This window comes from Nelusetta ayraudi, unplaced genomic scaffold (assembly GCF_046127955.1).
Source record: "Nelusetta ayraudi isolate G7.1 ecotype Tasmania unplaced genomic scaffold, CSIRO-AGI_Nayr_v1 ptg000088l, whole genome shotgun sequence".
NCBI classification, from domain to species: domain Eukaryota; kingdom Metazoa; phylum Chordata; class Actinopteri; order Tetraodontiformes; family Monacanthidae; genus Nelusetta; species Nelusetta ayraudi.
In genome coordinates this window covers 1024580-1052210 of record NW_027466138.1, presented here as the reverse complement: position 1 = coordinate 1052210, position 27631 = coordinate 1024580, and the positions used below count along the sequence as shown (strand labels likewise).

The 27631-nt window shown below is 44.2% G+C and overlaps 5 protein-coding genes across 9 annotated transcripts in view; 3 read left to right on the top strand and 2 right to left on the bottom strand.

The window, feature by feature from the left end:
• Positions 1 to 12966, top strand: part of flna (filamin A, alpha (actin binding protein 280)) — a 42341-nt gene extending 29375 nt beyond the window's left edge. Inside the window, exons 27-49 of one of the 4 annotated variants that reach the window (XM_076045929.1) lie at positions 101 to 268; positions 427 to 550; positions 642 to 798; positions 893 to 1082; positions 1942 to 1965; positions 2462 to 2709; positions 3660 to 3734; positions 4672 to 4771; positions 4868 to 5008; positions 5335 to 5463; positions 5567 to 5740; positions 5956 to 6117; positions 6365 to 6568; positions 6648 to 6800; positions 6949 to 7071; positions 7512 to 7778; positions 8316 to 8453; positions 8608 to 8723; positions 10029 to 10161; positions 10256 to 10432; positions 10528 to 10746; positions 10868 to 11065; positions 11636 to 12966. In XM_076045929.1, coding sequence (XP_075902044.1) covers positions 101 to 268; positions 427 to 550; positions 642 to 798; positions 893 to 1082; positions 1942 to 1965; positions 2462 to 2709; positions 3660 to 3734; positions 4672 to 4771; positions 4868 to 5008; positions 5335 to 5463; positions 5567 to 5740; positions 5956 to 6117; positions 6365 to 6568; positions 6648 to 6800; positions 6949 to 7071; positions 7512 to 7778; positions 8316 to 8453; positions 8608 to 8723; positions 10029 to 10161; positions 10256 to 10432; positions 10528 to 10746; positions 10868 to 11065; positions 11636 to 11820 — 3605 coding nt within the window. In that variant the 3' untranslated portion in view covers positions 11821 to 12966. The remainder of the gene's footprint in view (positions 1 to 100; positions 269 to 426; positions 551 to 641; positions 799 to 892; positions 1083 to 1941; positions 1966 to 2461; positions 2710 to 3659; positions 3735 to 4671; positions 4772 to 4867; positions 5009 to 5334; positions 5464 to 5566; positions 5741 to 5955; positions 6118 to 6364; positions 6569 to 6647; positions 6801 to 6948; positions 7072 to 7511; positions 7779 to 8315; positions 8454 to 8607; positions 8724 to 10028; positions 10162 to 10255; positions 10433 to 10527; positions 10747 to 10867; positions 11066 to 11635) is intronic. The other 3 variants (XM_076045930.1, XM_076045931.1, XM_076045932.1) reach the window with 3 other exon arrangements.
• A 1338-nt stretch (positions 12967 to 14304) lies between these two features.
• emd (emerin) lies at positions 14305 to 17289 on the top strand. The gene is made up of 6 exons (XM_076045959.1): positions 14305 to 14430; positions 15235 to 15330; positions 15756 to 15787; positions 15874 to 15899; positions 16339 to 16398; positions 16488 to 17289. Exons 1-6 carry the CDS (start codon positions 14352 to 14354, stop codon positions 16678 to 16680), a joined length of 486 nt encoding a protein of 161 aa, XP_075902074.1. The 5' UTR covers positions 14305 to 14351; the 3' UTR covers positions 16681 to 17289.
• A 567-nt stretch (positions 17290 to 17856) lies between these two features.
• On the bottom strand, positions 17857 to 21619 carry LOC142901442 (ninjurin-1). Its single transcript, XM_076045958.1, has 4 exons — positions 21429 to 21619; positions 19227 to 19464; positions 18752 to 18887; positions 17857 to 18661 (listed from the first exon to the last, which is right to left on the bottom strand). The coding sequence occupies exons 1-4, from the start codon at positions 21486 to 21488 to the stop codon at positions 18583 to 18585; spliced, it is 513 nt and encodes a 170-aa protein (XP_075902073.1). The 5' UTR covers positions 21489 to 21619; the 3' UTR covers positions 17857 to 18582.
• Positions 21620 to 22659: 1040 nt separating this feature from the next.
• Positions 22660 to 23987, top strand: mrpl49 (mitochondrial ribosomal protein L49). The gene has a single exon (XM_076045957.1). It carries the CDS (start codon positions 22684 to 22686, stop codon positions 23215 to 23217), a length of 534 nt encoding a protein of 177 aa, XP_075902072.1. The 5' UTR covers positions 22660 to 22683; the 3' UTR covers positions 23218 to 23987.
• haus7 (HAUS augmin-like complex, subunit 7) lies at positions 23823 to 27338 on the bottom strand. Of its 2 annotated transcripts, none has more exons than XM_076045953.1 (9): positions 27199 to 27338; positions 26882 to 26997; positions 26293 to 26363; positions 26135 to 26196; positions 25858 to 26048; positions 25561 to 25672; positions 24989 to 25204; positions 24780 to 24891; positions 23823 to 24164 (listed from the first exon to the last, which is right to left on the bottom strand). In XM_076045953.1, the coding sequence occupies exons 1-9, from the start codon at positions 27259 to 27261 to the stop codon at positions 24103 to 24105; spliced, it is 1005 nt and encodes a 334-aa protein (XP_075902068.1). In that variant the 5' UTR covers positions 27262 to 27338; the 3' UTR covers positions 23823 to 24102. The 2 variants fall into 2 exon arrangements, with proteins under 2 accessions (XP_075902068.1, XP_075902069.1); XM_076045954.1 differs by lacking the exon at positions 23823 to 24164 and adding an exon at positions 24492 to 24661.
• Between the last annotated feature and the right edge of the window lie 293 nt (positions 27339 to 27631).

Sequence of the window (27631 nt, the reverse complement as noted above, 5' to 3'; positions counted from 1 at the left end):
TGGTAGTAATATTGTTAATGCAGGACTCTATTACCTGCGTCTCTTCACTTATTTTTGGAAACGTGTTTAAAAACCATCTGCTTATTATTTCTGGGTGCAGGTAGTCCATTTTCAGTGCCAGTGAGTGACACGGTGGACAGCACCAAAGTCAAGTGTCAAGGGCCAGGACTGGGAACCAACGTCAGGTCCAACATCCCTCAGGCCTTCACAGTGGATGCCTCCAAAGCTGGCGTTGCTCCGTTGCAAGTTCGGGTGCAAGGTCCCAAAGGTAGGACACCGTTTCTCAGCCGGTGGCTCGCAGAGCTGTTCTGATTGGCTTGATTTTACTTCCTGGCGGAGTGCCAGTGGAGAAGCGCCGCTCTCGCGTGTCTTTATTGGACTTTGTCATCGGTGACTTGGTAATTGAACCCTTGCTCCTGCGTTCAGGTGTGGTGGAGCCCGTGGAGGTGGTGGACAACGGCGACCAGACCCACACAGTCAACTACGTGCCCACCAGAGAAGGACCCTATTCCATTAACGTGCTGTATGCTGATGAGGAGATCCCACGCAGGTTCGCACAAGCTCAGCTTCACGATCGCTCGTTCATCTCCAGCGGCTCTTTATCTAAAAAGCAAACCCACCCCTCCTCTGCAACCACGCAGCCCCTACAAGGTCAAAGTGCTTCCCACCCACGATGCCAGCAAGGTGCGGGCCAGCGGACCCGGACTCAACACCACTGGAGTGCCCGCCTCCCTCCCCGTCGAGTTCACCATCGATGCCAAAGACGCAGGCGAGGGCCTGCTGGCGGTGCAGATCACTGTGAGTGTGCTTGCTGCAGTGCACGCGGTCGCATTGGAGAGATGCCACATTGATTTGCGACGGCATTAACCGGCTGTCAATGTTGACCTCCAAGGACCCCGAGGGGAAGCCCAAGAAGGCCAACATCAGGGACAACCACGACGGCACCTACCTGGTGTCCTACGTGCCAGACATGACTGGTAGATACACCATTCTGATCAAGTACGGCGGCGACGAGATCCCCTACTCGCCCTACCGTATCAGGGCCCTGCCCACCGGAGACGCCAGCAAGTGCACCGTCACAGGTACGTACGAGCGGGAGCGACGGCGCCGACCTCACACTGAATACTGAAATGAAGCAAACTCAGTAAACGAAAAAAGGTCTTCAAGCTGCTCTGCTGATGGAGGGGAAGCTGTGCTCCATTCTATTGTACTGACCGGCACCCCGAGTAACAATTTCCCCAAGTTGTTAAGGGTGAACTCACTTTCTGCCGCACATGAAGTTGGAAGCAGGTTAACTTGATTTGATGAAAGTTGAACCAGAAAGACGGAGACACGGCCGGCTCGTATATTTTATATATATTTTATATTGCCAAAAAAAATATTTTTCCACATCTTGTGTGGTGATGACGGCAGATAACCACACCCCTGCTGTAGTAGGCGGACTCACAGGACCAGTGACTGGTGACTGACTGCCAGTCCTACCTCTGTATTTTATGCTTCCATCAATGGAGATGAGTTGTTGTATTCCTCCTCTGCCCTGCAACCGCTTGGATAGTCTCCTGCCCCCCTTTGCAGCCCATCAAGTGTACAGCCACGCAAAGTGGATGCAGAGTAAAGTCATAATCTTGCTGAAGTGGCAGTGACAGTCGCTTTGAAAGATGCAATCTGAGCTCCGGTGCTTCCAGTGTGTGAGCTGCTCAGACCTCATTTCTCCTGCACTGTGGTGTTGTGACCCCCACCGCTCCCACCCCACCCCTCCAAGCCCCTGCTGTCTCTGCTTTACACTCCATCACCATTTTGTCCCCCCCCCCCGGCCCCCCCCCTCAGCATTTGGAGCAGTTTGTGACCTCCCAGCACCCCCACCACCCACCTGACTGTCTTTTATTTGTCACTTTTTTCTCTCTCACTCCCCTGCTTCTCACTTCTTTTTTTTTTTATCAGTCTCAATCGGCGGTCACGGTTTAGGTAAGCCCACTGAACATCTCCAGAATGTGTAGGAGCTCCTCTAACTCTCAGCATGGTGGATGGTGGCACCGCCTTTCATTCAGAATCCATCCTTCCTCTCCTCCTCTCCAGAGTTCCTTGCCTCCAGTAGTTGATTTTATTTTATTTTATTTGATTTTTTTTGTTAGAGTTCAACTCTCATAACTGTTTCCCTTATCTTCTTTTTTACATCATTCAATAACTAATGGACTAACAGTGTAGGACCAGCGGCATGGTGGAACTGGCTAATCTACCTCTGACTTGTACATGGAAACTGTGTGAGCGTAACATATGAGTCGATGGTAATGGCATACAGTGGATGGAAATAACATGACTAGATCTCATCAGTTTTTAACACAGTCTCATGGATGTGGAATGTGCATGCTGAAATGCGTGCGTGTGTGCGTGTGTGTGTGTGTGCGTGTGTAAAGATAACAATGGGAACCGACCTCTGACCACCCTTTCCTTCCACTTGCAGGCGCCGGTGTCGGACCGACCATCCAAATTGGGGAACAGACGGTCATCACCGTGGACGCCAAGGCTGCTGGGAAGGGCAAGGTGACGTGCAGCGTGTGCACCCCGGAGGGGGCGGAGCTGGACGTGGACGTGGTGGAGAACGAGGACGGCACCTTCGACATCTTCTACATGGCCCCGCAGCCGGGCGAGTATGTCATCTGTGTCCGCTTTGGAGGAGAGCACATCCCCAACAGCCCCTTCCAAGTCACGGTGAGCCACCTGCACGTCCCGACGTCTTCATAATAAAGCATCGTCTGGTTTCCATGGTAGTTTGTGATGAGGACAAATGACTACAGAAGACATGCAAGACCTCAAATCTAAGATTGATGTCATTTATTTTGTAATATTGAAGTAAAAGATCGACAAAAGTACACCTGCATGTTTCAGGTGCTGCTTCCCTTTCTAAGCTAGTTGAGACCAGACCGCCTCATTACTTCCTTGTTTTGCCTGCTTCCATCTCACATGGAAGATACAACAGAGACGACTGTGCCTGGGTTGCTAAGATACGGGAAAATCACAAGGGAAACGAGGCCCAGGTGTACAGGAACTACCCGGAAAATTAGAATATCGAGTAAAAGTTGTTTTTATTTTGGCAATTTAACATAAAAGATGAAAGCAACACATTTTATTGATTGATTAAGATTTTCAGCTTATTAAAACCACAAACCCACAAACTCAGAAAATTATTTTTAAAATTGGACTTTGTTTTTTTTTAAGCTGCAAGACCTGATCAGCAAAATGCAAAGAAATAAAAACTTGAAATATATTGATTTGCATATTATTCCTATATATAATATATCACATTCACCTTTTAAGTTGCATTGCAGAAACCTTTTCAGGATATTCTGATTTTCTGGGTACTACCTGTGTGTGTGTGTGTGTGTGTGTGTGTGTGTGTGTGTGTGTGTGTGTGTGTGTGTGTGTGTGTGTGTGTGTGTGTGTGTGTGTGTGTGTGTGTGTGTGTGTGTGTATTTGTGTAGATGTTATAAAAGTGGAGTCACTCTGGCGTCGCTGACCATGTTCTCTCAATTGCAAGGCTTCTTGATTAGCTCCATGTGACAACAACTTTACCCCCCCCCCCCCCCCCCCCCCCATTATACCCCCTCCATCTTTTTTTGTTCCCTTCTTCCCACCCCCCCGACTGCGTCCCAACTCCTCAGGCGCTGGAAGGAGCTCCGTCTGAACAGCTCATGCAGCAGAGCCAAATCCCCCAGTACTACGCTCAGCAGCCCTGGGTACCTAAAAACAGAAAAGCAAAAGCAAACTTTGTGTTCTTACTTCATCCCCACTGCCTCATCATTTAAACCATTCTCTTCATCACACAGACCGTGCAACAGAGCTGCACAACGTCCATTGATCAAAGTATATTTTCTTTTTTTGTTGGACTCAAACAGGAAACTGTGTCTTTGCAGTTTGCAACGCTGACGGTTGTGCAGCTTTGTGTAGCAGTGGTCTGTGCTGCAGGGACAAAAGCTGCCATTTTGATCAGTCATCAATGTGGGCATGTCGGCGTCTTCCACATTTAACAAAATGGCCAAACGGCTTCCGTCTCCCTGGAACTAGCAGCGCTCTGTCCTCATCTCATCCCCCCTCTCACGCTGTGTCTCGGTGTCATGTTGACCCCCATCATGGCCATCTCATCAATCATCTCCTCTCATGATGATCCCGTCCAGTGTGCCAAATACCCCTCAGTCTTCCCAGGTGGTCTCGCAGTCCCACGCTAAGTTTCCTTAGCATGCAGGAGGCCAATAATAACCTTACAATATTTCATGGATGCAAACCATGACCGCCTACATAACAACACACACACACACACACACACATTTATTTATTTAGAAAATTAGATTTTTTTTTAAATTTAGCTTTTCAAAAAACTATGAGCCCGCCTTCAACTTTGCTTTGAGGCTTTCAGGGGGTCTCGTGGGTTAACCGAGGGTCCCGACCCCACCGGAACCCCCCTTCCCCCTGTATTTCGCACACTGGTCTCGTCCCATCTGACATGTTGGTGTGTTTTTCCCCTCACTACTCCTCCTCCCCACCCATCCATCCATCCATCCATCCATCCTGCACTGTCCGTCGTGTCTCCTACCTACGCTGCTGCTGCTGCGCCTCTAAATCACGACTGCAGCCGCTTCTGCCGTCCCAGCCTGACTTTGCCGTCACTCTCCCCAGGCCACAGACAGACCGATGGGCATCAACGGCGTTGACGTGGCCGGGCTGAGACCGTTTGACTTGGTCATCCCGTTCACCATCCAGAAGGGGGAGATCACAGGTATTGCAGAGAGCAAACATTTAATGTTGTTTTATTGGTAGCAGTCTGCCTCTCGCCTCCATGCGTGCCTCACTGTGTGTCCTTGTCGTCGCAAAGGTGAAGTCAGGATGCCGTCGGGTAAAGTGGCCAAGCCGGACATCACTGACAACAAGGACGGCACCGTGACCGTCAAGTACGCACCCACCGAAGCTGGTCTGCACGAAATGGACATCAAATACGACGGCCTTCACATCCCTGGTAAAACTCCTCTCTGGTTGTCTGTGGATGAGAGACCTCTGCTACACATCACGCACTTCTATTCGTGACTTTACTGCTGGCCGTTGCAGATTACAAGGAGTAAAACATGATGTTGCTGGCGTGATTGTCAGGCACACAACCCCATATTCTAATTTTCTGGGTAGTACTGTATATTACACTACATACACACACACACCAACTGCAGCGGCTCACACTCTTTGCGGCTGATTGATCCCATCACTTGCTTCCAATCCAGTGGCAACTCTCCTGCTGCTGCGTCGCACTCTCGTCACCTCTGCTTCCTTGCTCTCCTTCTCGCTCGACAGGAAGTCCACTGCAGTTCTATGTGGACTACATGAACAGCGGCAACGTCAGTGCCTATGGCCCGGGCCTCATCCACGGGACTGTCAACAAACCTGCTGTGTTTACTGTCAATACTAAAGATGCTGGAGAGGGTATGTGTCACCACTTGATTGTAACGTCCACAATTTTTCGAAAAATGCTGTATTTGGAAGAGTCCAGGGATCAGGTTACAAAGCGGTTTCCAACTCTCTGCAGGTGGTCTGTCCTTGGCCATCGAGGGTCCTTCCAAGGCTGACATCAGCTGTGTGGACAACCAAGATGGGACGTGCGCGGTGTCCTACCTGCCTGTCCTGCCTGGAGATTACAGCATCCTGGTCAAATACAATGATAAGCACATCCCCGGAAGCCCCTTTTCTGCCAGGATCACTGGTAATGCATTGCAATCGCAAATCACTTCTTTTTGGACTCAAAATACGAGTATGATTACACAGCCGTCATAACGCCAGAGATTTTAAATCACATAAGTCTGATCACAAGTCTGATGTGAACACATCATACCCGACAAATCACAATGTTATGGTGCAAAATGTATACAAGCTCTGCATGCAGAGCTAGAAAGATGATACTGTCTGCTGTGCCTTCAGGTGACGACTCGATGAGGATGTCCCACCTGAAGGTGGGCTCTGCCGCCGATATCCCACTGGACATCGGGGAACTGGACCTCAATCAGCTGACGGCCTCCCTGACCACACCCTCAGGCCGCGAGGAGCCGTGCCTCCTGAAGATGCTGCGCAACGGCCACGTTGGTGAGTGTGTGTCTGCAGTCTGAGCTTTTGAGATCATTGTTATTAATATTTATATTATCATTGTTATCATCGGGGATGCACTGATACCAGTGTCGGTACCAAAACCAGGGTTGAGCACCCTGCTTGTATCCGTAAAATACATGGCGATACCACCACACCAATACCAGTTGTCTATGTATGTTATTATTATTATTATTTTTGCGCTTTAAAAATAACCTCTAATTATTTTTGCATTTGCCTCTTGCAGGCATCTCATTCGTTCCGAAGGAGATCGGAGAGCACTTGGTGAACATCAAGAAGAACGGTCGCCATATCCCGAGCAGCCCCATATCTGTCATGATCAGCCAATCAGAGATCGGCGACGCCAGCCGTGTGCGTGTGAGCGGTCAGGGCCTGAGTGAGGCCAGGACGTTTGAGCCTGCAGAGTTTATCATCGACACGCGTGACGCAGGTGCGCTGTCCCGCTGCTGTGTTTCCCTCTCAGCCCCTTCAAGTGGACCGCGTCCTCACCTGTGTTTTATCCACGCTAGGCTACGGCGGCCTGAGCCTGTCCATCGAAGGTCCCAGCAAAGTGGACATCAACACAGAGGACCAGGAGGACGGCACCTGCAAGGTCACATACTGCCCCACCGAGCCAGGAAATTACATCATCAACATCAAGTTTGCTGACCAGCACGTTCCAGGTGCTCACTGTGTGCTGGTCTAGAACGGGCGGGCTGCATATGGGCCCCGGGCCATAGGTTGCCCACGCCTGGTCTAGGATTAGCGTGATCAGCCGCATGCTTTTCTTTATGTCCTGTGCGTATGACTGAAGCCAATGACCTTCGACAGGAAGTGCATTCACGGTGAAGGTGACAGGGGAGGGCAGGATGAAGGAGAGCATCACCAGGAAGAGGAGGGCGGCGTCCGTCGCTAATGTGGGCAGTCAGTGCGACCTCAGCCTGAAGATCCCAGGTATGACCTTGAAGTGGCCTTCATGTAGCAGAGAAGGAATTACTGTGATTACAATGTGGCTGTTTATTTGCATGCAAATTGCAGTCTCGCTTTTAGATTAGATTGAACTTTATTGATCCCGAATTGGGAAACTACACTGTTGCAGCAGTCAAAAAACAATACAAAAAGTGAAAACAGAAGGATGAAAATAAACTTGTACAGTAGTTACAGTTTAAAATGACAGTTAAAAAGTGGTTAAACTATGCAGTAGTTACAAGATATACAATAAAATATAAGAAATCAAATCGATTTTTGTACAAAAAACCAAACCTTTTGAATGTGTCATTAGTTCTGATGGCCTTGCAGGAGGACCCACTCTGTATTGTAAACCCAGTATCATGTTTCCTCCATGACTAAACAAAAAGTTTGAACATTTCATCAACTTCTTCCTCTGCCTTCAGAGATCAGCATCGCTGACATGACGGCCCAGGTGACCAGCCCGTCAGGTCAGGTCCACAAAGCCGAGATCATGGAGGGCGAGAACAACACCTACTGCATTCGCTTCGTGCCGGACGAGACGGGCGTGCACACAGTCTGCGTCAAATACAACGGCGTGCACGTGCCCGGCAGCCCCTTCCAGTTCACCGTCGGCCCTCTTGGAGAGGGAGGAGCTCATAAGGTCCGAGCAGGAGGTCCAGGTCTGGAGAGAGCAGAGGCTGGAGTTCCAGGTCAGTGATGACTGAATTATTGTTTTTTTTTTACAACTTATATTATATGCGCAGGAACTACCTGGAAAAATGAGAATATCCAGTAAAAGTTGTTTTATTTTGGCAATTTAACATAAAAGATGAAAGCAACAAATTTTATTGAGCCATTGCACGCAAACTGACATCTCAAGCAGTTCCTTGTTGTAACTTTGCTGATTAAGATTTTCAGCTTATTGAAACCACAAACCCATAAACTCAGAAAATGTTACAAATTTAAAATATTATAAAATTTGAGTTTTTTTTTTTTTTTAAGCTGCAAGACCTGATCAGCAAAATCCAAAGAAATAAAAACTTGAAATATATTGATTTGCATATTATTCCTTTATATAATATGTCACATTCACCTTTTAAGTTGAATTGCAGAAATACAGCAACCTTTTCAGGATATTCACATATAATGCGATATGTGACCAAAAAAAAAAAAAATCTTTGAATCTTTGTAGTTTTTGCTTGTGCATGAATTTGTTCTTTTTTTTTTGGCGTCTGCTCTTCCTGTAGCGGAGTTCAGTATCTGGACGAGAGAGGCCGGGGCAGGAGGCCTCAGCATTGCTGTGGAGGGCCCCAGTAAGGCTGAAATTGCCTTTGAGGACCGCAAGGACGGCTCCAGCGGAGTGTCTTACGTTGTGCAGGAGCCTGGTGAGAGAAGAGATGACGGTGGATGCTTGTGTGTGGCAGAAGTTGTGTGTGTGTGTGTGTGTGTGTGTGTGTGTGTGTGTGTGTGTGTGTGTGTGTGTGTGTGTGTGTGTGTGTGTGTGTGTGTCCTTCTCACCCCAACTCTTTCCTCCATCAGGAGACTATGAGGTTTCCATCCGTTTCAACGACGAACACATCCCCGACAGCCCTTTCATCGTCCCCGTGGCCTCGCCGTCAGACGATGCCCGGCGCCTCACTGTTGCCAGTCTTCAGGTGAGGCTCTGAGACACACACACATGTCCATGTGCGCGTACGCCAGGCCCCAGTGCAGCGTCTCCAATGCACCAGCAAGAGATCAAGTGACAGTTGCTTTGTCCTGTTGTGGACCGAACATCCTGTAAAATACCTGCAGGATGTTTCACCACAACCAAGGTCATTGGTGTGGTTTCACAACATGTTGAGCCGTCCAGGACTTTTCTCATTAGGTGTGTTAAACGACGGTGTGTATTTGTTCATGACTTTTAAAGCCAAAGTAAGAGTTGATGAGCATATGCACTCGATCAGCAACTGCTACTGCATTGTGAGGCAGCGCCAGGGGCCTGTGGAATACTAGAGGACTGTGTGTGTTTCTCGTGCCTCATTCTAAAGGCTCTCAACAGCCAACCTGTCATTGACTAACGGGGCGCTAAAGGGTTAAAGAGGTCTCACATGGGCTGCTTTCCATTTTTCTGACTGTTCTTTCCACTCCATCTGAAGAAACCAACTCGACAAAGAAGACAAAGGTTTTTCACTCATGAGGAGACAGCTTCTTCAGCGCTGATTACCATGATTACCTTTCAGTGTTGCATTATGAAAAAAAGAATCTGACTTTTTAATTTTAGTATCAACTGGCATCAACTGTGTACAGTTGCATATAGAAATATATATACATATACATATAAATGTGTGTGTGTGTGTGTGTGTGTGTGTGTGTGTGTGTGTGTGTGTGTATATGTATATATGTATATAGACACACTCACACACATGATTTAAATGTATGCCTAGTTTGCAAACGCACTAAAACCCATGAACTGCAATCAATCAGTCATTTAATCAGTCCAATTTTATCAAGTGCAAAAAAAAAAAAGTTTGTATATATACTTTTATATTTTTAATCTTATCGTATATATTTTAATATGTATATTTTTTGTGTAGTTTGATTGTGTTCACTTTGTCTTCGTTTTTCATAGAATTTATTTTTTGTAAATACTTCCAGACAACCAACATTTTCCAATAAGCAAACAATTGGCACTGGCGTTTCCAAAAAAAAAAAACCCAACAGAATTGTCCAGTAGACGCTGGAGGGGCAGCGTTGACGCTCTGTCTCTCCAACCAGCCCCTTCCCTCTCTTCACTTCCTGTTTGGCTACCATTCCAATACACATCTTTCTACCTTTGTCTGCACAGCCCTCCTCTTTAGCCTTGTTAGCGACCCCCAGGTAAGGTAGGGCAGAGAGCGGACGTTCAGTCGGCCAGCATTGTGATATGAAACGGTGTTTGCAACGAGTACTGAGTTTTCTAAGTGTGTGTTGTCGAGCAGGAGTCGGGATTGAAGGTAAACCAGCCGGCGTCATTTGCCGTTAGCCTAAATGGTGCAAAGGGCGTCATTGATGCGAAGGTCCACAGCCCATCCGGAGCTCTGGAGGAATGCTGCGTCACTGAAATTGACCAAGGTAACACTCTGGACTTCTGACCTGACGTGACTCCTTCCTGCTCGTGTGGGAGGTTGTTTTTCACCCGCTTTCCATTTCCCGCTCTGACCGGCAGACAAGTACGCGGTCCGCTTCATTCCTAGAGAGAACGGCCTCTATCTGATCGATGTGAAGTTCAATGGAAGCCACATCCCCGGTAGTCCATTTAAGATTCGTGTTGGAGAGGCCGGCCAGGCTGGAGACCCTGGCATGGTGTCTGCCTACGGCCCCGGACTGGAGGGAGGCACCACAGGTAGTACTTGCATCTCCCCTGAAGGCAACGAAGGCACCGAGTTCACTCTGTTCCTCCTGTCCAATGACCTCTTGTATTTGTGCTCCGTCAACCAGGAAGTGCATGTGAATTTGTGGTAAACACAAGCAATGCCGGCCCGGGTGCTTTAGCTGTGACCATCGACGGACCCTCCAAGGTGAAGATGGACTGTGTTGAATGTCCTGAGGGCTACAGGGTCACATACACACCAATGGCCCCAGGGAGCTATCTCATTTCAATCAAATATGGTGGACCTTACCATATTGTGGGAAGCCCCTTCAAGGCCAAGATCACAGGTAACGATAAAAAGTGACACAAATGACAGAATTAGCCGGTTGTCTAATAATCACTTTAAAAACACATTTAAAAATACAAAAGTCATTTACTTTCATTCCTGATATTTTCTTTAAATTCCAGGTTCCAAACTTGTGTCCAGCCATAGTATGCATGAAACTTCCTCTGTGTTGGTCGACCCTGTGACTCGTGCCATCAGCTGCTCTCAGCAGGCCGCCCCCGCACAGTCAGACGCAAGCAAGGTCGTGGCCAAAGGTCTTGGCTTGACCAAGGGCTTCATCGCCCAGAAAAACAGTTTCAGCGTCGACTGCAGCAAAGCAGGTATGATGTGACTGCAACGTTAGCCAGTGGCGCTAGTAGGGGAAGCAATAAGAGTGCAGAAGCTATTATCACATACTGAGACTGAATACTCAAATACTTTGCGTTGCTATCAAATTGAAGACACTGGCACTATCTTCATGTACAGGTGAAAAATTAGTAAAGTAAAAGTTGTTTTATTTTGGCAGTTTAACATAAAAGATGAAAGCAACACATTTTATTGAGCCATTCCACGCAAATTGACATCTCAAGCAGTTCCTTGTAACTTTGCTGATTAAGATTTTCAGCTTGTTAAAACCACAAAGCCACAAACTCAGAGAATTATTATAAAATTTGAGGGTTGTTTTTTTTTTAAGCTGCAAGACCTGATCAGCAAAATGCAAAGAAATAAAAACTTGAAATATATTGATTTGCATATTATTCCTTTATATAATATGTCACATTCACCTTTTAAGTTGAATTGCAGAAATACAACACCTTGTCAGGATATTCTAATGTTCTGTGTCGTACCCTGTATGTATTAATTGACTCTTGAATTGTACTGATGTGCATCCTTTGTGGCTGCAACCACAGGTCGCAATATGCTCTTGGTTGGAGTGGATGGTCCGAAGGTCCCCTGCGAGGAGATCCTGGTCAAGCATCTGGGCAGCCGCCTATACAACGTCAGCTACCAGCTTAAAGAAAAGGGGGAATACATCCTGGTGGTGAAGTGGGGGGATGAGCACATCCCTGGCAGCCCTTACCACATTGTCGTCTGATGACGCGGCTCGCCAGTCAGAAAACTTATACCACTGAAATTCTTTTAAGAGTCTTACCAATCGTTGTTTACAGCGTACAGTCCCTCACACGTTACAAGTTAGTTCTGGTTCTTTGCTAATGCCTATTTAATCAGTTAGAAAACAGAAAAGTCTTACATCTGCGCTCGCCCTCAATCAGATTCAAGTATTTAAAACTCTCCCAAAGATATACAGATCAACATGAAATATCCCTCTTTAGACGCATCCTCCGAACTAAACCATTCAGTTCAAGTGAAAAGGAAGGGACGTGCACCTTTTTATATAATTACTGTATGCAGGCAGTGGGTATTAAAAGTGTCTAGTGTAGAACAATAGCGTAGCTTAGTTTAGTGAGCAGCCAGAAATTTTGGCCCAGCATTGGATTGAAGGTGACTGTTTACACTGGAGGAGCTACTTCTTAGGCATAACATGATTAATTGAGTGAATAATGTGCCTTCCTTAACCCCTTTTGAATTGTTATTTTTAAAAGACTCGACTATTCAGTACAGAAAGTCTGTTCAACTCAGAACAAAAACAAACAAAAAAAAAAGCCCACACAATGCTGCCGTCTCCAGCACGAGGTGTTGACAAGCTTGACGTTCCACTCGTTGTACCTGCTGTTAGTGTTGTTGAGTTGCTGTGCTTGAAGCCATAGAATGGACTGGTGAAGGAACAGAGTTATTAGATACATTTCACAGTAATTACGCAGTTTAGTGACAGCTTGTCTCACACATGCTCTCTCTTAACACTGGGGAACACCTTTTTGTTTTCTTTTAATGCTTGGTACTCCTATACGCTCTTCAGACAGCCTCAGATTTACAACTTATGCACATTGTTGAGCTTAGAAATGTTGTTTCATAGAAATTAAAAGGTTTTAAAAGGGACGGTAAAAAAAAACTGTGCTGGAGAGAATGGGATAAGATGATGTGTACATGTCTTCAAAACACAATGACAAAATAATAATAATAATAAAAAAAAAAATGTCTTGTTTTCTTCTGTCGAGTGTTTGTATCATACCCCCCTTCAAAGATCACCCATCCTTCTCCTTTTTATCCTCCCAGCTGGCTTTGAGCATTACCCATCTTACCGAACAAATAAATTGAATATCTTCTTGATATTAAAAAAAAAGGCTTTAAGATGTTTGTAAGACAGTATTTTGATACACAATAAAGTTGTTTAAGTGTTTTTCTGCCAATCTAAAAATGCTTTTGTGTCTTTTTGTTTTGTGTTTTGTGTTTTTTTTTTTGTTGTTTTTTTTTGGTGTAAGAACTACTATCTAGAACTATAATCTACTGTAGTTGCAGTTCTGCAGCCTGTAGTTGTAATTCTAGATATAAACACAGCTCGCCAATATGGAGTTCCTTGGAGTGAGTGGAAAATGCGTGCATAACACTCTTATGCGGCCAACGCCCTCCCTGGGAAAGTCCATATTTGGCCCGATTCTCCGTTCACCTCCAGGGGGCGCTGCAGGAGAGGAAATCCTTATCATGTTACTGCACGCATGATTTGCACACCCACGTTTCTAGTTGGGAATTTCCTGAACTCTTAAAAAACAATGGAATGAAGTAAAACTAGCAAAACCATATAGTCTAGCTAGCGTCAGACTGTTAGCATTTGTTAACAAATTTGCCTCCATAACCTTCAACGACGTTTACAACTAATCCCAGTCAATTTAAAAAATATATCCTTTTTTTTTTTTTTTTTTAAATTAACTTTTGCTAACATGGCACACGCTTAAACCGAGCTCTAGTGGGGGGTGTAAAGCAGCGTTTCTCAACGGGTGGTTCGCGGAGCTGTTTTAATTGGGTCGTGACTGCGTGGGCTGTACCCCCCCCCCCCCCCCCCCCAAAAAAAAGGGATTTTAAAATACATATTGTTCATATGATGATTATGATTGGATGAAGGCACTTTGTATTGCTGCACTATTGTTCTATTTGTGAGGAACAAATTTGAGTGCTGTGTAATAAATTTGGGTCATTAGAAGGGAGTGGAAAAAATGGGTTCTCAGACTCCTCCGCCAGTTGACAACCACTGATGTAAGTAACTGAAGAACCTCTGTAGGAGCCGAACTTCACGTTCCTCGGTCGAACGTTTGAATCCAGTGTAGTCGTAGCCAGTTATGTTTCTGTGGGTGTGGCCCTGCCAGAAATTCCTCCTCCTTCGTGCCTGCCTCGAGCTGCTTCCCCTTCTGAACGCACGCTGCTTCAAATATCCGCTTTCTTCAAGGTAAGCAGACCAGTATAATCTTTATACTGCTTATATAATAATAATAATAATTACGCCGTCAAGTCGGTTGTTAGTCGATTGGTCGATCACATAGCGCTCGGTGCCGCGAGAGTGAAAGAAAAACCGCGAACTTTTAATTAGAGGCGGGGGGGAAAACGTATACGAAATGAAACGTTGCATTTAGTAAGTTGATTGTTAAAACTCATTCTGTCTGGTGTGTGTATATTCTTTGTGCTGCTGTGCTACTATTGTCCTCGTGAAAACGTGCCCTGCTGTGTGTAGAAGTCATGGCCCTGCAGGAGAAAAGTGATGAGGAGATCAGCGACTTGCTCGACCAGTACGGAATCCGACATGGACCAATAGTTGGTGAGCAACGAATGACCACAATTTGAATGACGCGTTATATTGTGCATAAATGCCATAATGTGTAGCGTGTCAGTAGTTGGGGCATTAGATCGGTAAATGAAAGGTACATTTCACCCCTTCAGTGGGTGTACACACAGTTATAAAACTTTAGTTAGTAAACCAGCATTGCAGCATTGTCTAAAACCAGCCCGTCCAGTCTTTTAAACGCCAGTGCCACAAATGGAAATTTATTATGGTAGTTTACTTTCAGGAAGTGGTTGACTGTTCGTGAATGGCAGACATCTTCAATAAAATAAATAATAATAATCATGCATTGAATGATTTTAATGAACTTTATTAGCTTGTGCCATAGGGATCATGGGTTACTGAAAACTGTATAAAGGCAAAACAGTATTTTCAGTATTTTTATCAGTACATGTTAGCATGTTAGCGTTCCAACGTTGTCCCGTTTAATTCCGTAGAGCAGAAGGTGTCTCAGCTCACCTTTGCTTGCTGCTACACCTACTTTTAGTTCATTCTCACTTGATCAGCGCCGTCAGTCGTGGACGAGTCTGACGCCTAATTTTTTTAGTTCGTACTTCAAGTGTGTATGCACACATATACTGCATTACTTCAGTCTAGTAGCTGCATTCTTTTACTCTGAAGCTGTGCTCACGTGTCTGTATGGTCCTGGTGGGATAAACAGAAACATTCTTGGCAAGATGTGCTCAAAGAAACATTTTGTGGAATGGAAAGCAAACGATAATAATAATTAAACTTAATAACGGCACTGAAGCACCTCTTAATGTATTTGTGGAAATGCAGCTTCAACCCGAGGGCTGTACGAGAAGAAGGTTGAGGAAGCCATGGAGAACGCCCCTCAACAGGCTTCATCTGATAAGACCTACTACAGGGAGGAAGGTAGGATGCTCCTCCGCTTGCAAATACAAACCTTTCTTCGTTGGCAGAGATGATCAATCTGGCATTTTCAATCCAACCCAATTGAGTCAAGGCTCGGCCAGGCGTCTGTGTTTGCTGTCTCACAGCAATTACAAGTTGTCTTATGGGGGAACATATAAACAATTTTGTTTTCTCGTGTCCATCTATAGATTAATGGTCCATTATTCTTATGTATTCATGAAGGTTAAAATAGACGGGAAACTATCTGACTGTGAGCTTTAATTTGAAACTCTGAGTTTGACCGCTGACAGCCGAGACATAGGGCCATGAATTGTCAGCTCGCTGTATTAACCTGCCACCCTCACCTGACTTGGAAGTCATTATTAGAAATTATTTATAGCTTTATAAGCTCACTAATTATACTAATGTGTACTTTCTGTTCACAGTGGAGGAAACCACTTACATTACTTACAGTCCGGTGAGTCACGCTCGTCTGCTGACCCCTCTGCCATCTGCATTCTGACTGATAACAACCCAGTAACAGTCCTGCTTTCCTTGTTTCAGCCCAGACATGAGGGCCATGCAGACTTGTGAGTCCAATATAAAACCTTCTTTCATGACAGTCTAATTGGTCTCAAAGTTGTTCAGTAAATCCTAAAGTAAACCACTTCCCAGGTTTGCATGCACCGACATCTTCCTTGCAATTTCTGCGTTGTGGAGCCCATGTAAATCAATCTATCTAGTTAGGATACCCAACTCATTTGTGGTTGATAGCTTACATCCATCACCGTTAGATATGAATCAGACAAGGTGAGAAAAAGCAAATCTAATAATTTTAAAATCTTCCAAAAAGGAGAGAGGGAAAAAAATAATCCCCCTTAAGACCTCATTATGTGTTCATAATTTGCAAACAATGACAACATAATAATGCTAAATGCCAGCCAGTGTTCACCTGAGTGTGTTTCTCTCTCAAGCGTTTGACTTCCAAGTGAATTTTTGTGTGTCTTTGTCTTGTTGTTCTCCATCCAGGGTGAAGCGAAAAGGCAACACTGAGCCAGATGAACTGGAAGGATCGGACCAGGATGCAGAGTAAGGAATCCCGTGTCAACGTCTTTCTGTTTTCCTTTTTTTGGATGAGTCCATCGTGGTTTTAAAGATCATTCTACCCTCAACCTCAGGCCTCCTGTCCAGGCATCGAGGACCTCTGCCAACCACAGCTCAGCACCATTAAAGCAGCCTGTCAAGAAGTCTGGGGGCTGCTTGTGGAGGGGACTGCGGCTGCTGCTGATCCTGGCTCTGCTAGCGGCCGTCTTCTACTATGTTTATTGCCACTTGCTTCAACGGGAAGACAATGCTCTTGACATTCAGTGATCTAATAGGCCCGCCGTAAAGTTCCAGGCACCTCTGGTCCAGTGAATGCTGACAGTGAGCTCGTTTCTCCAAAACAGAGATCAAACAAACAATGCAAACATGACTATTATAGTTTTAGCACTGAGGTCTTAAGCTTTGCATGCTGTCAACATCTTTTAATATCTACATTCTGAGCAATCTCCCTTAAAACTCATTACATTTTGTGAAAGAATTCCAGATCATTAGTTATCGCTGTAAATAGTCTTGTCAAATGTGCACTTTTTATTGCATTTTCATCCAAGCAGAAATCAGCCTGGCTCAGATTCTCTTGTTTTTACAGTCATTTGATCCCTCTGTTTGCTTTTGCACATATACAGATTCTGCAATGATAACACAAGAGGCTCCAGCTTTTATGCCGCCTGAACTAGTTTACAAAGAGCAGTTATGCCACTCTCCATTGAGTCATTTTAAGTAGGATCCTGGCATTGCAGAATCCAGCATGATCCAGTGTGAGAGGTCTGTTAAAAAGAAATTATTGTGAGGCCTAACGGCTCATTTCACAGTTAGTGCGATAAATGTGACGGCCGTTTTTCATCTATTCTGACTTTGAATAAAGAACTTGTGACATTTTTTGTTGTGATTTTTTTTTTTATGTCTATATATAATATAATGTATTCACCAGCGCTGACACGAGCATGTGTGGGATGACTGAAACGCACTGTCTAGGAGCTTTATTTGAAACAATTCAATATTGAGATTTCCTGTGAAAAACATCCAATACTTTAAAGTCAAGACTTTTTTATATTAATGTTTATAATCCACAGAACAAACATTCCAATCTCTTAATAAGTCGTATTGAACGCTATTATTTACATTCTTATAAAGGTAGAATTTCTATTTGGTCTTATGTCCCAATTCCATCGCAAGCAGATCAGTGCGGAGCCGATTACTACCAGGGTCGCTTGCCGGGTTTGACCCATTTTGTCGCGGAACAGCGCGGCTCGGTGAGCAGATTCCACTGCCACCAAATGTTGATTAGTAGCGGGACAACACCACGTTTTTTGGCCAGTGGAATTGGGGCTTTAGTGAAACATCTTTCTACATGCATTTATCACTTTAATAAAGGTGGACTAATTGATTTTATCTGTGCACCATTTGTATTTGTTGAGAACTCATAATCACAATGTCAGATTAGATACTTTTAGATGTAAAATGATATTTAATAAGCATAGATTGTGTGCTATTGTGCACAGGAAGCCAAAGTTCATGGGTCAGCCCGATGCGTCTGACCCTGAAAGGGATTTGGCAGTAATTACAAAAGTAAGCTGCGGTTTGTGAATTTTGATCTCCAGGTGAAATAACAACCAAGTCCTTGTAAATTACAGGGAACTTTGCCCTGGGAGATCAATCGGCGAGAAGTGTGTCTTCTCGACAGTATTCAAGAACAGCAGCACTTCGTAAAATCAGTAAAAATATTTTCTTCAACAAAAAAAAAAAAAAAAAAGACATGACCTGTGATTCAACATAACCTGAATATCACTGTGCAAAATCAAGTGTCTTTCTCGACATGAGACAGACAATAATAGTTCATGACATAGTGTTTCCGTGTCGCCTTGTCACAACATCATTCCTGGCTACACTTCCTTAATTTCCTGAGCAGCTTTGCAGTTGAGTAATGAGCCATTCCTGAAGAAGTTGTTCCCTCCTTTAAGATGGCAGCAGCAGCAGGTGCTCAGCGAGTTGCTGCCGAGTTTTTCTCAGTCTCAACTGAAAAGTCGGCCCTTCTTAGCACTGATGTATTTCCATCAATCTAACCAGGAATCATGGTGTTTTCCCAAGGGGAGTATCTTATTCCACACAGCTGAGACCAGCCACTTCAGTGATGAGTAGAAAAATAATTTTATTGAGGTCCAAAGAGTTTTCCTAAAGGCCACTGGTTATATTAAAGTCAGTAGGAATATCAAGAAGCGGAGGATCTGCTATTGACATCTGAGCTGCTGGCCTGCGTGGGGAAAATCAAGAGCAAGTTCAGAGCTCATCACAAAGGGAGCAAGTGCAGTGTCCGTCAATCCACGGTGACGTCATGGCTCACCTGATAGAATGGCCTTCAAATCCAAGAGCTGTGATGAAGATGTTGATGAGGACAGTGAAGAAAACAAAGACAGTCGCCGCGTTGTTCATTGCGTTTAGTTTGCGCTGTTTCCTGCTGTCGTTCAGATCATATTTCACTGTGGAGACAACAACAAAAAGCAAAACAGGTCAAACATGGAGACTGATGAGAAAAATGAATTTGAGAGGATGACGGTTTCAAGGAAAACTGAATTGGAAGCAGAAATAAAGTTTAATTTATTGCTGTTATATACTGACTAAAACAATTCAATTTAAAAATTTCATGATAGCAATTGTTATTGGTTTCCAGTATGTGAGAGCCAACGCCAGTGTTGTTGTACAGCATAAGTATAGCGTACAGTCAATTATACTATCTGGATAAAACTGAGAAAATAAGTTACACTTGAGACTTGAAGAAAAAATGAAAGTATAATTACAGACGCAGATATTTCACTTGCCAATGAAAACTAGCAGCAGTCCCACTATGACTTGCAGTGTGATGGACAGAGACAGCAAGACGATGAGTGGGATGTAGAAACGGTATCGTGGCCCAACATAGAGGACAGTCTTCAGCTGGGAGGAGTTGGCCATGAGCAAAGCCACATCCAGCATACTCTGAGCCGCAGTCTTCTTGGTGGCATAGTGATTCATGTTGATACGCTGCAAAGGCCTCTTGGATACAGTGGTGGTCAATGCCTGCAGGTGGAAACGTGATTCAGTTAGAGCAGGGGTCACCAACCTGGTGCCCACGGGCCCCCAAGGACCTCATGAGTCGCCCGCAGACCCGTTCAAAATTGCACAGCTCGTTGAGCTGCGTCTAAAATTCAGTTTTATCCAACCTTGTTGAGTCATTTTTGATCATTATTGAGAAGTCATGAGCTTGATGAGTGTCTTCACATAGAAGAGTATCATTAATAATAATATATAACTCAGAGAGTTTGTTATTTCAGGAGAATCTAGCAGACTGGCAGCCCTTCATACGGCTCAGGACCCATGAGGTAGCTCTCAGTGCCAGAAAGGTCGCTGACCCCTGGTGTAGACTGTAACTGTACAGGGATACTCCACCCCAATATAACAAAGCTATATTGTCATCTAATCTGCAATTGGTTTTGGCACTGAGAACAATCCATCTTTGGTCCTGATATGGGGGTGAAGAATTTCTTTATTATTCATCATTATAGCGTTAAAGAGTTTTGGTCCGGAGTGGACCGTAGCCATCAGCACGGTCCTGGAAGTCTGAGTGGCAGCAGGTCTGGTGGTGAGAAGATAAAGATCTGAGTGGAGCTGCATTTAAACCCAGTATATATGTTCAATGAATCTTTCTATGCATGGGGGAGTTATCACACAACACTTTACATGCTGGGCACACAGATGTTGAAAACATACACAGTCTTGTTTTTTTCTATTTGTTAACGTAACCATGGGAAGCAAAGCAAACATTCCTTCATGATGATGATCCCCTGCAGCTTTTTGTTTTTTGTTTTTTTTTTGCTAAGGTGTGACTGTTGCAGAGGTGCAGTGACAGGTGATGAGTCACCTGGGCGTGAGAGAAAAGACATAACAAGACGCAGCATGTTGAGGGATTTTCTCTGTTAACCCTGTAAATGTGCTGCATTTGAAGAGAGAGGCTGATAACTGAGGTGCAGCTCCACAATGCTGATTTCACTTTTCAGAAAAATGGAGGAACAGTAAACCGCAGTTTTGTCTTTCTGGTCAAAAAGTGGCAGAGTTCCTGCAAAAAGTGGCAGCCTTGTAGTGTGTAGATGAAATGTCACACGTGAGTGGAACTCTCAAAAACTTCAAGCTGCCGGTCAGCCGAACACACATTCAACCAGTGAGGGACATTACTCAGGGGCCTTGCACCTGCTAACCCCTGCGCTGTTCTTTTTCATATTTTACTTTGATTTTATTTTCTATTGTTTATAATGTGTGGGTCCGCCTGTTTCTAGAACTATAGTATTAAAAAAAAAAGACAACAGGGGTAAACCTGGTCAAAGCTGCATTGTGAGCGCAGAATGCAGCTAAAGGTTAACCAATGTTATGGTCCAAAAATTCATCATCCATTCATCTTCTCTACCTGCTTACAGCGATTGACCCTGACCCCTATCAGGGTCACAGGGGTCAGCTGGAGCCCAGCACATCCATTCACAACACAGACGCAGACACAACATGCAAACTCTACACAGAAAGGGGCCTGGGATCGAACCCACAACCTTCTTGCTATGAGGCAACAATGCTAACCACTGCACCACCGGGTCCAATCTCCACCATTCACCGGGAAATACTGGGGGAAAAAAACCCACTTCTTTCCTAAAGTGTCAGATCAGATATTGTGAAAAAGACGAAGAAGTTTCGATCAGTGAGAGTGAAGCAAAGAAAAGTTTCAGTTCTGCATTTTGAAAAGGAAATATGACAAAGTAACATCTTCAAAATCTATGCCTAAGATATAAACTCTCTTTGTTTTTTTTTATTCATGTCAATTATTTTACGCCTGTACTTAAAAATGAGTAACAATATAAGTGATGTGTATTAATTAAATTATTTACAAACGTAAAAATCAATTATTCTAAGTAATATAACAAAATGTTTTCAAGTGATCTCTCATTCTGTTATTAAAACAAAAACATAATGGTTAAATTGAGAAAAGCATAGTCTCCTACCTCTACGTCACCTAGTTTGTTCATGTCGATTTCTTCTCTTTTTAGTACATCTCTTTCCATGTTTGCCAAGATTATCCCATCCACAGGAGCCCCCACAAACAGCCTGTGTGCTGCTGCACTGTATGCCGAGCATGGACTGAAAAGTACTCTCAGTTCCCACTTCCCAGTGTTGTTCAGGCAACAGAGAGACACGAGGGAGTGGACAGGATAGGCAGGTCGAGCAACTCCTCTCCTCAAGTTACAGCGACACTTATGAGACCCCTCCCACTAAGTGTTGGACTCCCAGTTACATTACATTAGAACTTTGTGTTTTTTGCCTGTAGAGGGAGTGGTGATCTACACTGGTGCAAGAGATGCTTTTGAACTACATGAAAAACAGATTGCCTGTTCACCCTCACCTTTTGCCACATATCAGAACAATCTCTAACCCTTCGAAACATTCAAGCAACAAGTGGTTAGTGAGAGCATTGTGTTTATGGCTTGTACTTATTTAAAATGTTTTTATTTTCCAAATTAAGATTAATGTTTCTGTGAATGTTGTTCATTTAATTAAGAACTCTAACAGTAAAACTTAGGTGATTATTGATGAAAAGCACTCCTAGCCTATCATTTGTAACATTCATTCATCTTCCATACCTACTTCTTCCTGAAGTCAGGGTCACGGGGGTCTGATGTAGTCAATCCCAGCTGTCAGGGAGAACAAGCAAACTCCACACAGAAAGGTCCCAGGCCCGGAATCAAACCCACAACCTTCTTGCTGTGCGGCAGCAGCGCTAACCACTGTGCCACGTGTTGCCCACATTTGAACATAAACTAACTAAATAACTCAAAACATTAATTGATGAAAAAAAAAAAAAAATCTGCATTGTAAATATAGTTGTGTCCTACTACAAATGTAATCTTTAACCCTCACTGTCAAACTTTAACATTTGTTAAACTGTGAGTAAATGAATACATGGAAGTTGAACTTAAAAAGGCGGTAAAATTGCAAAATATGAATCGAAATTTTTGGCATTGATATGATAATGCTGAACACGTGAATAACCCCCAATTTAACGTAGCAAAGACGCTAGATTGTCCACGCTGCTATTACGCGTTAAAACACATAAAATTGAAGGTTTTAACGTTATTTCGTGAAACTTTCAATTTTACGTGATTTTCTTTCGTTAAATACACTTTTTTTTTTCCTTTTTCAGTCGACAGGAAGTCGACAAGGAATCACTTCCGGGTGACTCATCGCACACAGCCAGACAAGATGGCGGCCTGCATCAAGCTCCGCTCCGCCGTGTTGCTCAGGACGCTGCCAGTTCTCAGCTTGTACAGCCGATCACTGAGACCTTCCACCGCCGCGGCTGCATGGAGGTCAGTCTGCACCACCGCTCCGGGGGACCAGAAGATGACAATAATAGAATCTACGGCGGAATATAAATTCGTGGAGCGGCTCATCCCGCCGTCGCAGGTGCCCGCTCCTCCGAAACACACCGGGCGCACCCCGTCCGGCTGGTGTCCCCCGGCGGAGACTCCGCCGCCTCTGCCCTACATGATCCGCCGCTCCCGCATGCACAACGTGCCGGTGTACACGGACCTGACCTTCGGAAACCGCCAGACCACGCTCATACGGAAAGTGGAGGGGGACATTTGGGCCCTGGAGAAGGACGTGAAGCAGTACCTGAAGGAGTTGACCGGCAAGGAACTGCCGACTCAAGTCAACGAGGTGACCATGACCCTGAAGGTCAAAGGTCATTTTGATGCTGAACTGAAAGAGTGGTTGGTTAGTAAAGGCTTCTGAACTATTTCACCTCCACGACTGTCTGAGCGGTTGAACCCGAGGAGGGGGGATTCAGCTGATGGGAAGATTACCTGATGTGTCAACAGTTACAATGGATCTTTTTTTGTTGTTGTTGAACTTATTGGATTATCGTGTCAGTCAGAGACCTGGAAGGACATTGAATTTGTGGCAGTATGCATCCTTGCTTGTGAAGAATTAAATTGTAGGTGGAAAGACAATAACCTGAATAGAGAAACAGTCCGACATGCACTTGCTTGTCAACTCATTTTTGACTGTGTTCTCTGTCGACAATATTCTGCCCTCATTAAAAAAATGTTTTGTTTTTTGTGGAAGTTTGAACTGCGTAAGTCATTTTGTGTCCAGAAAGCAAAGTCAGAGAATGACAGATGGAGTTCTGTGTCACTTGGGGAAACTATCCAGTCCTCAAGTGAAACTTTGTCCTAGGCAAAAGTTATCACTCTAACACTTCATTTACTTTGAACATTGTTTGCTTGTTCAAAATAAATGAAGTAAAACTGTATTTTGGTAACTAGGGGAAATATGTGAGCTAATGAAATGTCCCACATTTAAACCTCTGGTACTGCACAACATGAAAACAAGGAGGCAATGATTGATAACTTTTATTCAGAATATTTATGCAATGAAGTCAAATTAATTTAATTATTATTATTATTGTGAGCAAATGTTAACACTCTACAAAAAAAAAACAGTATTGGAATGAAACAATATTAAAAGGTTGGCAGATCTGTTAGCTTAGCGAGTGGGCTGGGGGGAAAAGTCGTGTGTGTGTGTGTGTGTGTGTGTGTGTGTGTGTGTGTGTGTGTGTGTGTGTGTGTGTGTGTGTGTGTGTGTGTGTGTGTGGGGGGGGGGGGGGGGGGGCTTCCTTCAGGATTGGAGCAGAGAGGAAAAGTCTTTGATTCGCCTGCTGAGCTGGTCCAGCTGGTCCTCTGGGGGAGAAAAATATTGCACAAATAAGTGTAACTAATGAAGCTTTCAAACTGTTTTTTTTCCTTTGGTGTATGACATTTTTTACAAAATACAATATTTAGTTCTTTAAATATTTTAAATATTATTTACTTTGTAATATTGACAACATTTGCCGATCATCTTTGTGTCACTGAGGCTGAGTTTGTGTCACTGAGGCTTTTGCTAGTCAACACAAGCTGCAGGTGAAGCTGGTTGCACTGCACTCTCACTGCATGCTGGAGTCCTGGAAGCTGCTGGCAGCTAATGTGACAAAGAGTTGTGTGCGACACACAATTTTGCTTCAGTACTTTTTTTGAGAGGGGGGCAATGATGCATTTATTAAAATGGACACCATCCTCCCTTATTTTCAACGGTTCAATGACACCCTGTTGACTTCCCGACTGGTGTCAGAAACAGTGAAGAGTTCATGGCTGGTGTCACCAGCAACACTTCCATCAGCCCTAGAACTGTGCAAAACCTAAATATGGCAACTTTGTTCACTCTGCAGTTCCTGAATTGAAGCACAGCAGATGTCTCCAGTGTATATCAATACATATATAATAATGTATATCAAATGGGAAAATTATTTTACATACGGAATGTGTGTTTCTGTCCCCAGGGTTGGAAATGTGAGCGTGTTTGTGGCTGGTTGTCTCCGTCAGTCGTGGACGCAGAAGCGTCTGTTACTTCTTTCAGAATTTCCAGTTCCTGACAAAGAAAAGGGATGAAATGGACCGTATGAGATATTGGTACAGTTCTTTTTCTGAGGAGGAGGAGGGTAGGATGGTCCTGTACATGTACGTACTGTGTTGAGAGCCAGCAGTAGGTGGTGCACTCTTTGGAAGACTTCAGTCTCTGAGCTGAAGCTCGGTGGCTCTCTGTTACAATAAACCTTCAGCTCTGTTTCGTAAACGTGCTTGAACGTCACCATCAGCTGCTTCAGGTCACAGGCGGCGACCTGCAGCGAGCTTGAGGAGGAGGACACGTCGGGACTCTGCGCCTCGTCAGTTAGGAATTCACACTGCAAACAGGGAGGAACATGATGCTAAGTGTCATAGGACAGCTGGTTGAATTGTAGGAGCTGATTGTATAGGACTGCGAAAATTCTATTGTTCATTAACGAGGAAAATATTCAACAGTGCAGTGTGCTTCAACTAGGGCTTTGTGCATTGTGAATTACACCTTCTTCTTTTTTAACACAAAATGCAGGAACTGACTTTCTTAAAAATAGTAACAATGCATTTTTAAATTTTCTTTCAGTTGAAAAAAGGTATTTTACATATATTGATAATTCTTCTTTGTAAATCCAGCTGAGACTTCAAAGCAAACTCAAGACTGTGTGTTCACTCACTCAGCCTAACTGGAGTGGAGGCTCACCTCTGACTGCAGCTGCTCCAGTTCTGAGCGAGTCTGCTGGAGAAGCGTTGCAACATCAGCAGCATCTTCGCTGCTTGGTTTAGATGACGACTTGCTCCCCTTTTGTAAAGTCCTGTGAGCAAAATAACAGCTGTGAGAAGAAGGAGTCCTGGCAGGCGTGCAGAAGAAGATTCACCAAGCTTCTGCAGAACAGCTCATAAAAGACAGAAGCACTGATGCAAGTTTTTACTATACAAACAGAATATTCTGTGAAAAAAGAAAAACGAATATAATCCCAGTTACTCTCAGCAGACGTACTTCATGTGCGAAGGCCAGGGCTCCAATGAGGGCTGGAGCATTTGTGAGAGGAGGTGCTGATTCTCTGCACTGAAGAGCTCATTAAGCAGCAGCTCTGCATCTGCTCTCGCACCGCACGACTTGTTGCAGGCCGGAACAACAGACAGAAGCTGCTGCAAGAACTGAAGCTGTCGATGGAAGCTTGCATTACCCTGAATACATGGATGGGATGGAATGATAATAAACCACTGATGCAAAATCAGACATGTTTTTACACGTGTATGGGTAAAATAATTACATTTATCAGGTCCAGGTCATCAGCTTTGCACAGCATCAGCTCTTGCCCAAGCATGGCCATGTCTGCACAATGAAACTATACATGTGAACATCCTGCATTTGACACATGACATTATTCTGTATGGAAATTAAAGCCGGACCAAAAGTGAGTAAAATGACCTTTATAAAAAATATCTTGGTCGTTAGGTCTGACTGCCGTTGCCTTGGAACTGCAAAAAGGTGCGTTGATGCTGAGCAGCAAAAGTAAAAATAGGACAAGTAGGACAGTAAATTATATTCACACAAACATTTGAGATGATGTACAGATTACTTGAGTGACAACGTCCAACCACAGAGAGAAAAGACATGACTCTGTAATCCCTCCGACAAACTAGTAATCTATCTCGTTTACTCGAGAAATATTGAAGATTTAGAAAGAAGATTAGAAATTAGAAGTGACGATTCTGTCAATCTGTCAACAGTAGAAAGAGGTCACAATCATTCATTTTTAAACCAATAACAGTCAGAGGACACAACGCCGCTTCCTTTGGACTATATTTCAAAGAGATAGCAGAGAAAGTTGAAATGACTTATCGTGCATGTTGCTGTAATCTATATTTGTAATCTATATTTGTGACAATGACTGGAATGGGGAGCAGTCAACACAGACAGAGCGGAGGAAGGTCGTTTTTGAGGCGAGGATAATAAGTAAATGAAAGGCGGAGACTTGATTCTAGTCATTTAAAGTGGATGTTAGGTTGTCGTCTACCTGTTGTAGATCCATTCTAGGATGTCAGTGCGGTGGTGCGATGGAACACAGAGCAGCTGCAGCATGCTCTCTGCCTCCTGCAGGTCCACACCGTCCACCAGAGGGCACGGCGCCGACTGCACAAAAACAGATGTAACAACAATAACAACAACAACAACAACAACAACAACAACAACAGCAACAACACCACGAAGACTATAGTCTGCCTACTTTCAATTTTAAACAACGATTATGACGCGTAAATAATAATGACAAATAATTTGACACTGTTGTAATCGTAACTATACTTAAAACGCTAGTTTATATGTTTTTTCTACCTGTAGAGCAGCGTAGACATGTCTAGCAAGTTCTTCCTCAGCGACTTTACCCGCCATTTCCATCAAATCTTCTTGTTCTTCTTCGTCGTCTTCTTCTTCTTCTTCTTCTTCTTCGTCGTCGTCGTCGCCGCCGCCGCCGCCTCACGACCGCCATCTAGTGGATTTAAATGACTACTACTTTGTCTCACTCGATCAAATGAGTGCATGTACAGGCTGTCAGCCGCCAGCTCAGCTGTATCTTCTCTTCGATGTCTTTTGCCCGACTCTAAACTATACAATGATGTGTTGGCTTTTAAGTATCGAAACCTGTTTTCCCCCTCTGACACTGACCTCAGTTCAACAGCTGTGGTGTTCACAGCTTTGCCAATGTCATTCCTAACTAGTGACACAAAGTCAAAGTGCCTGACCTGCAAACATTGAAACATACGTTTTT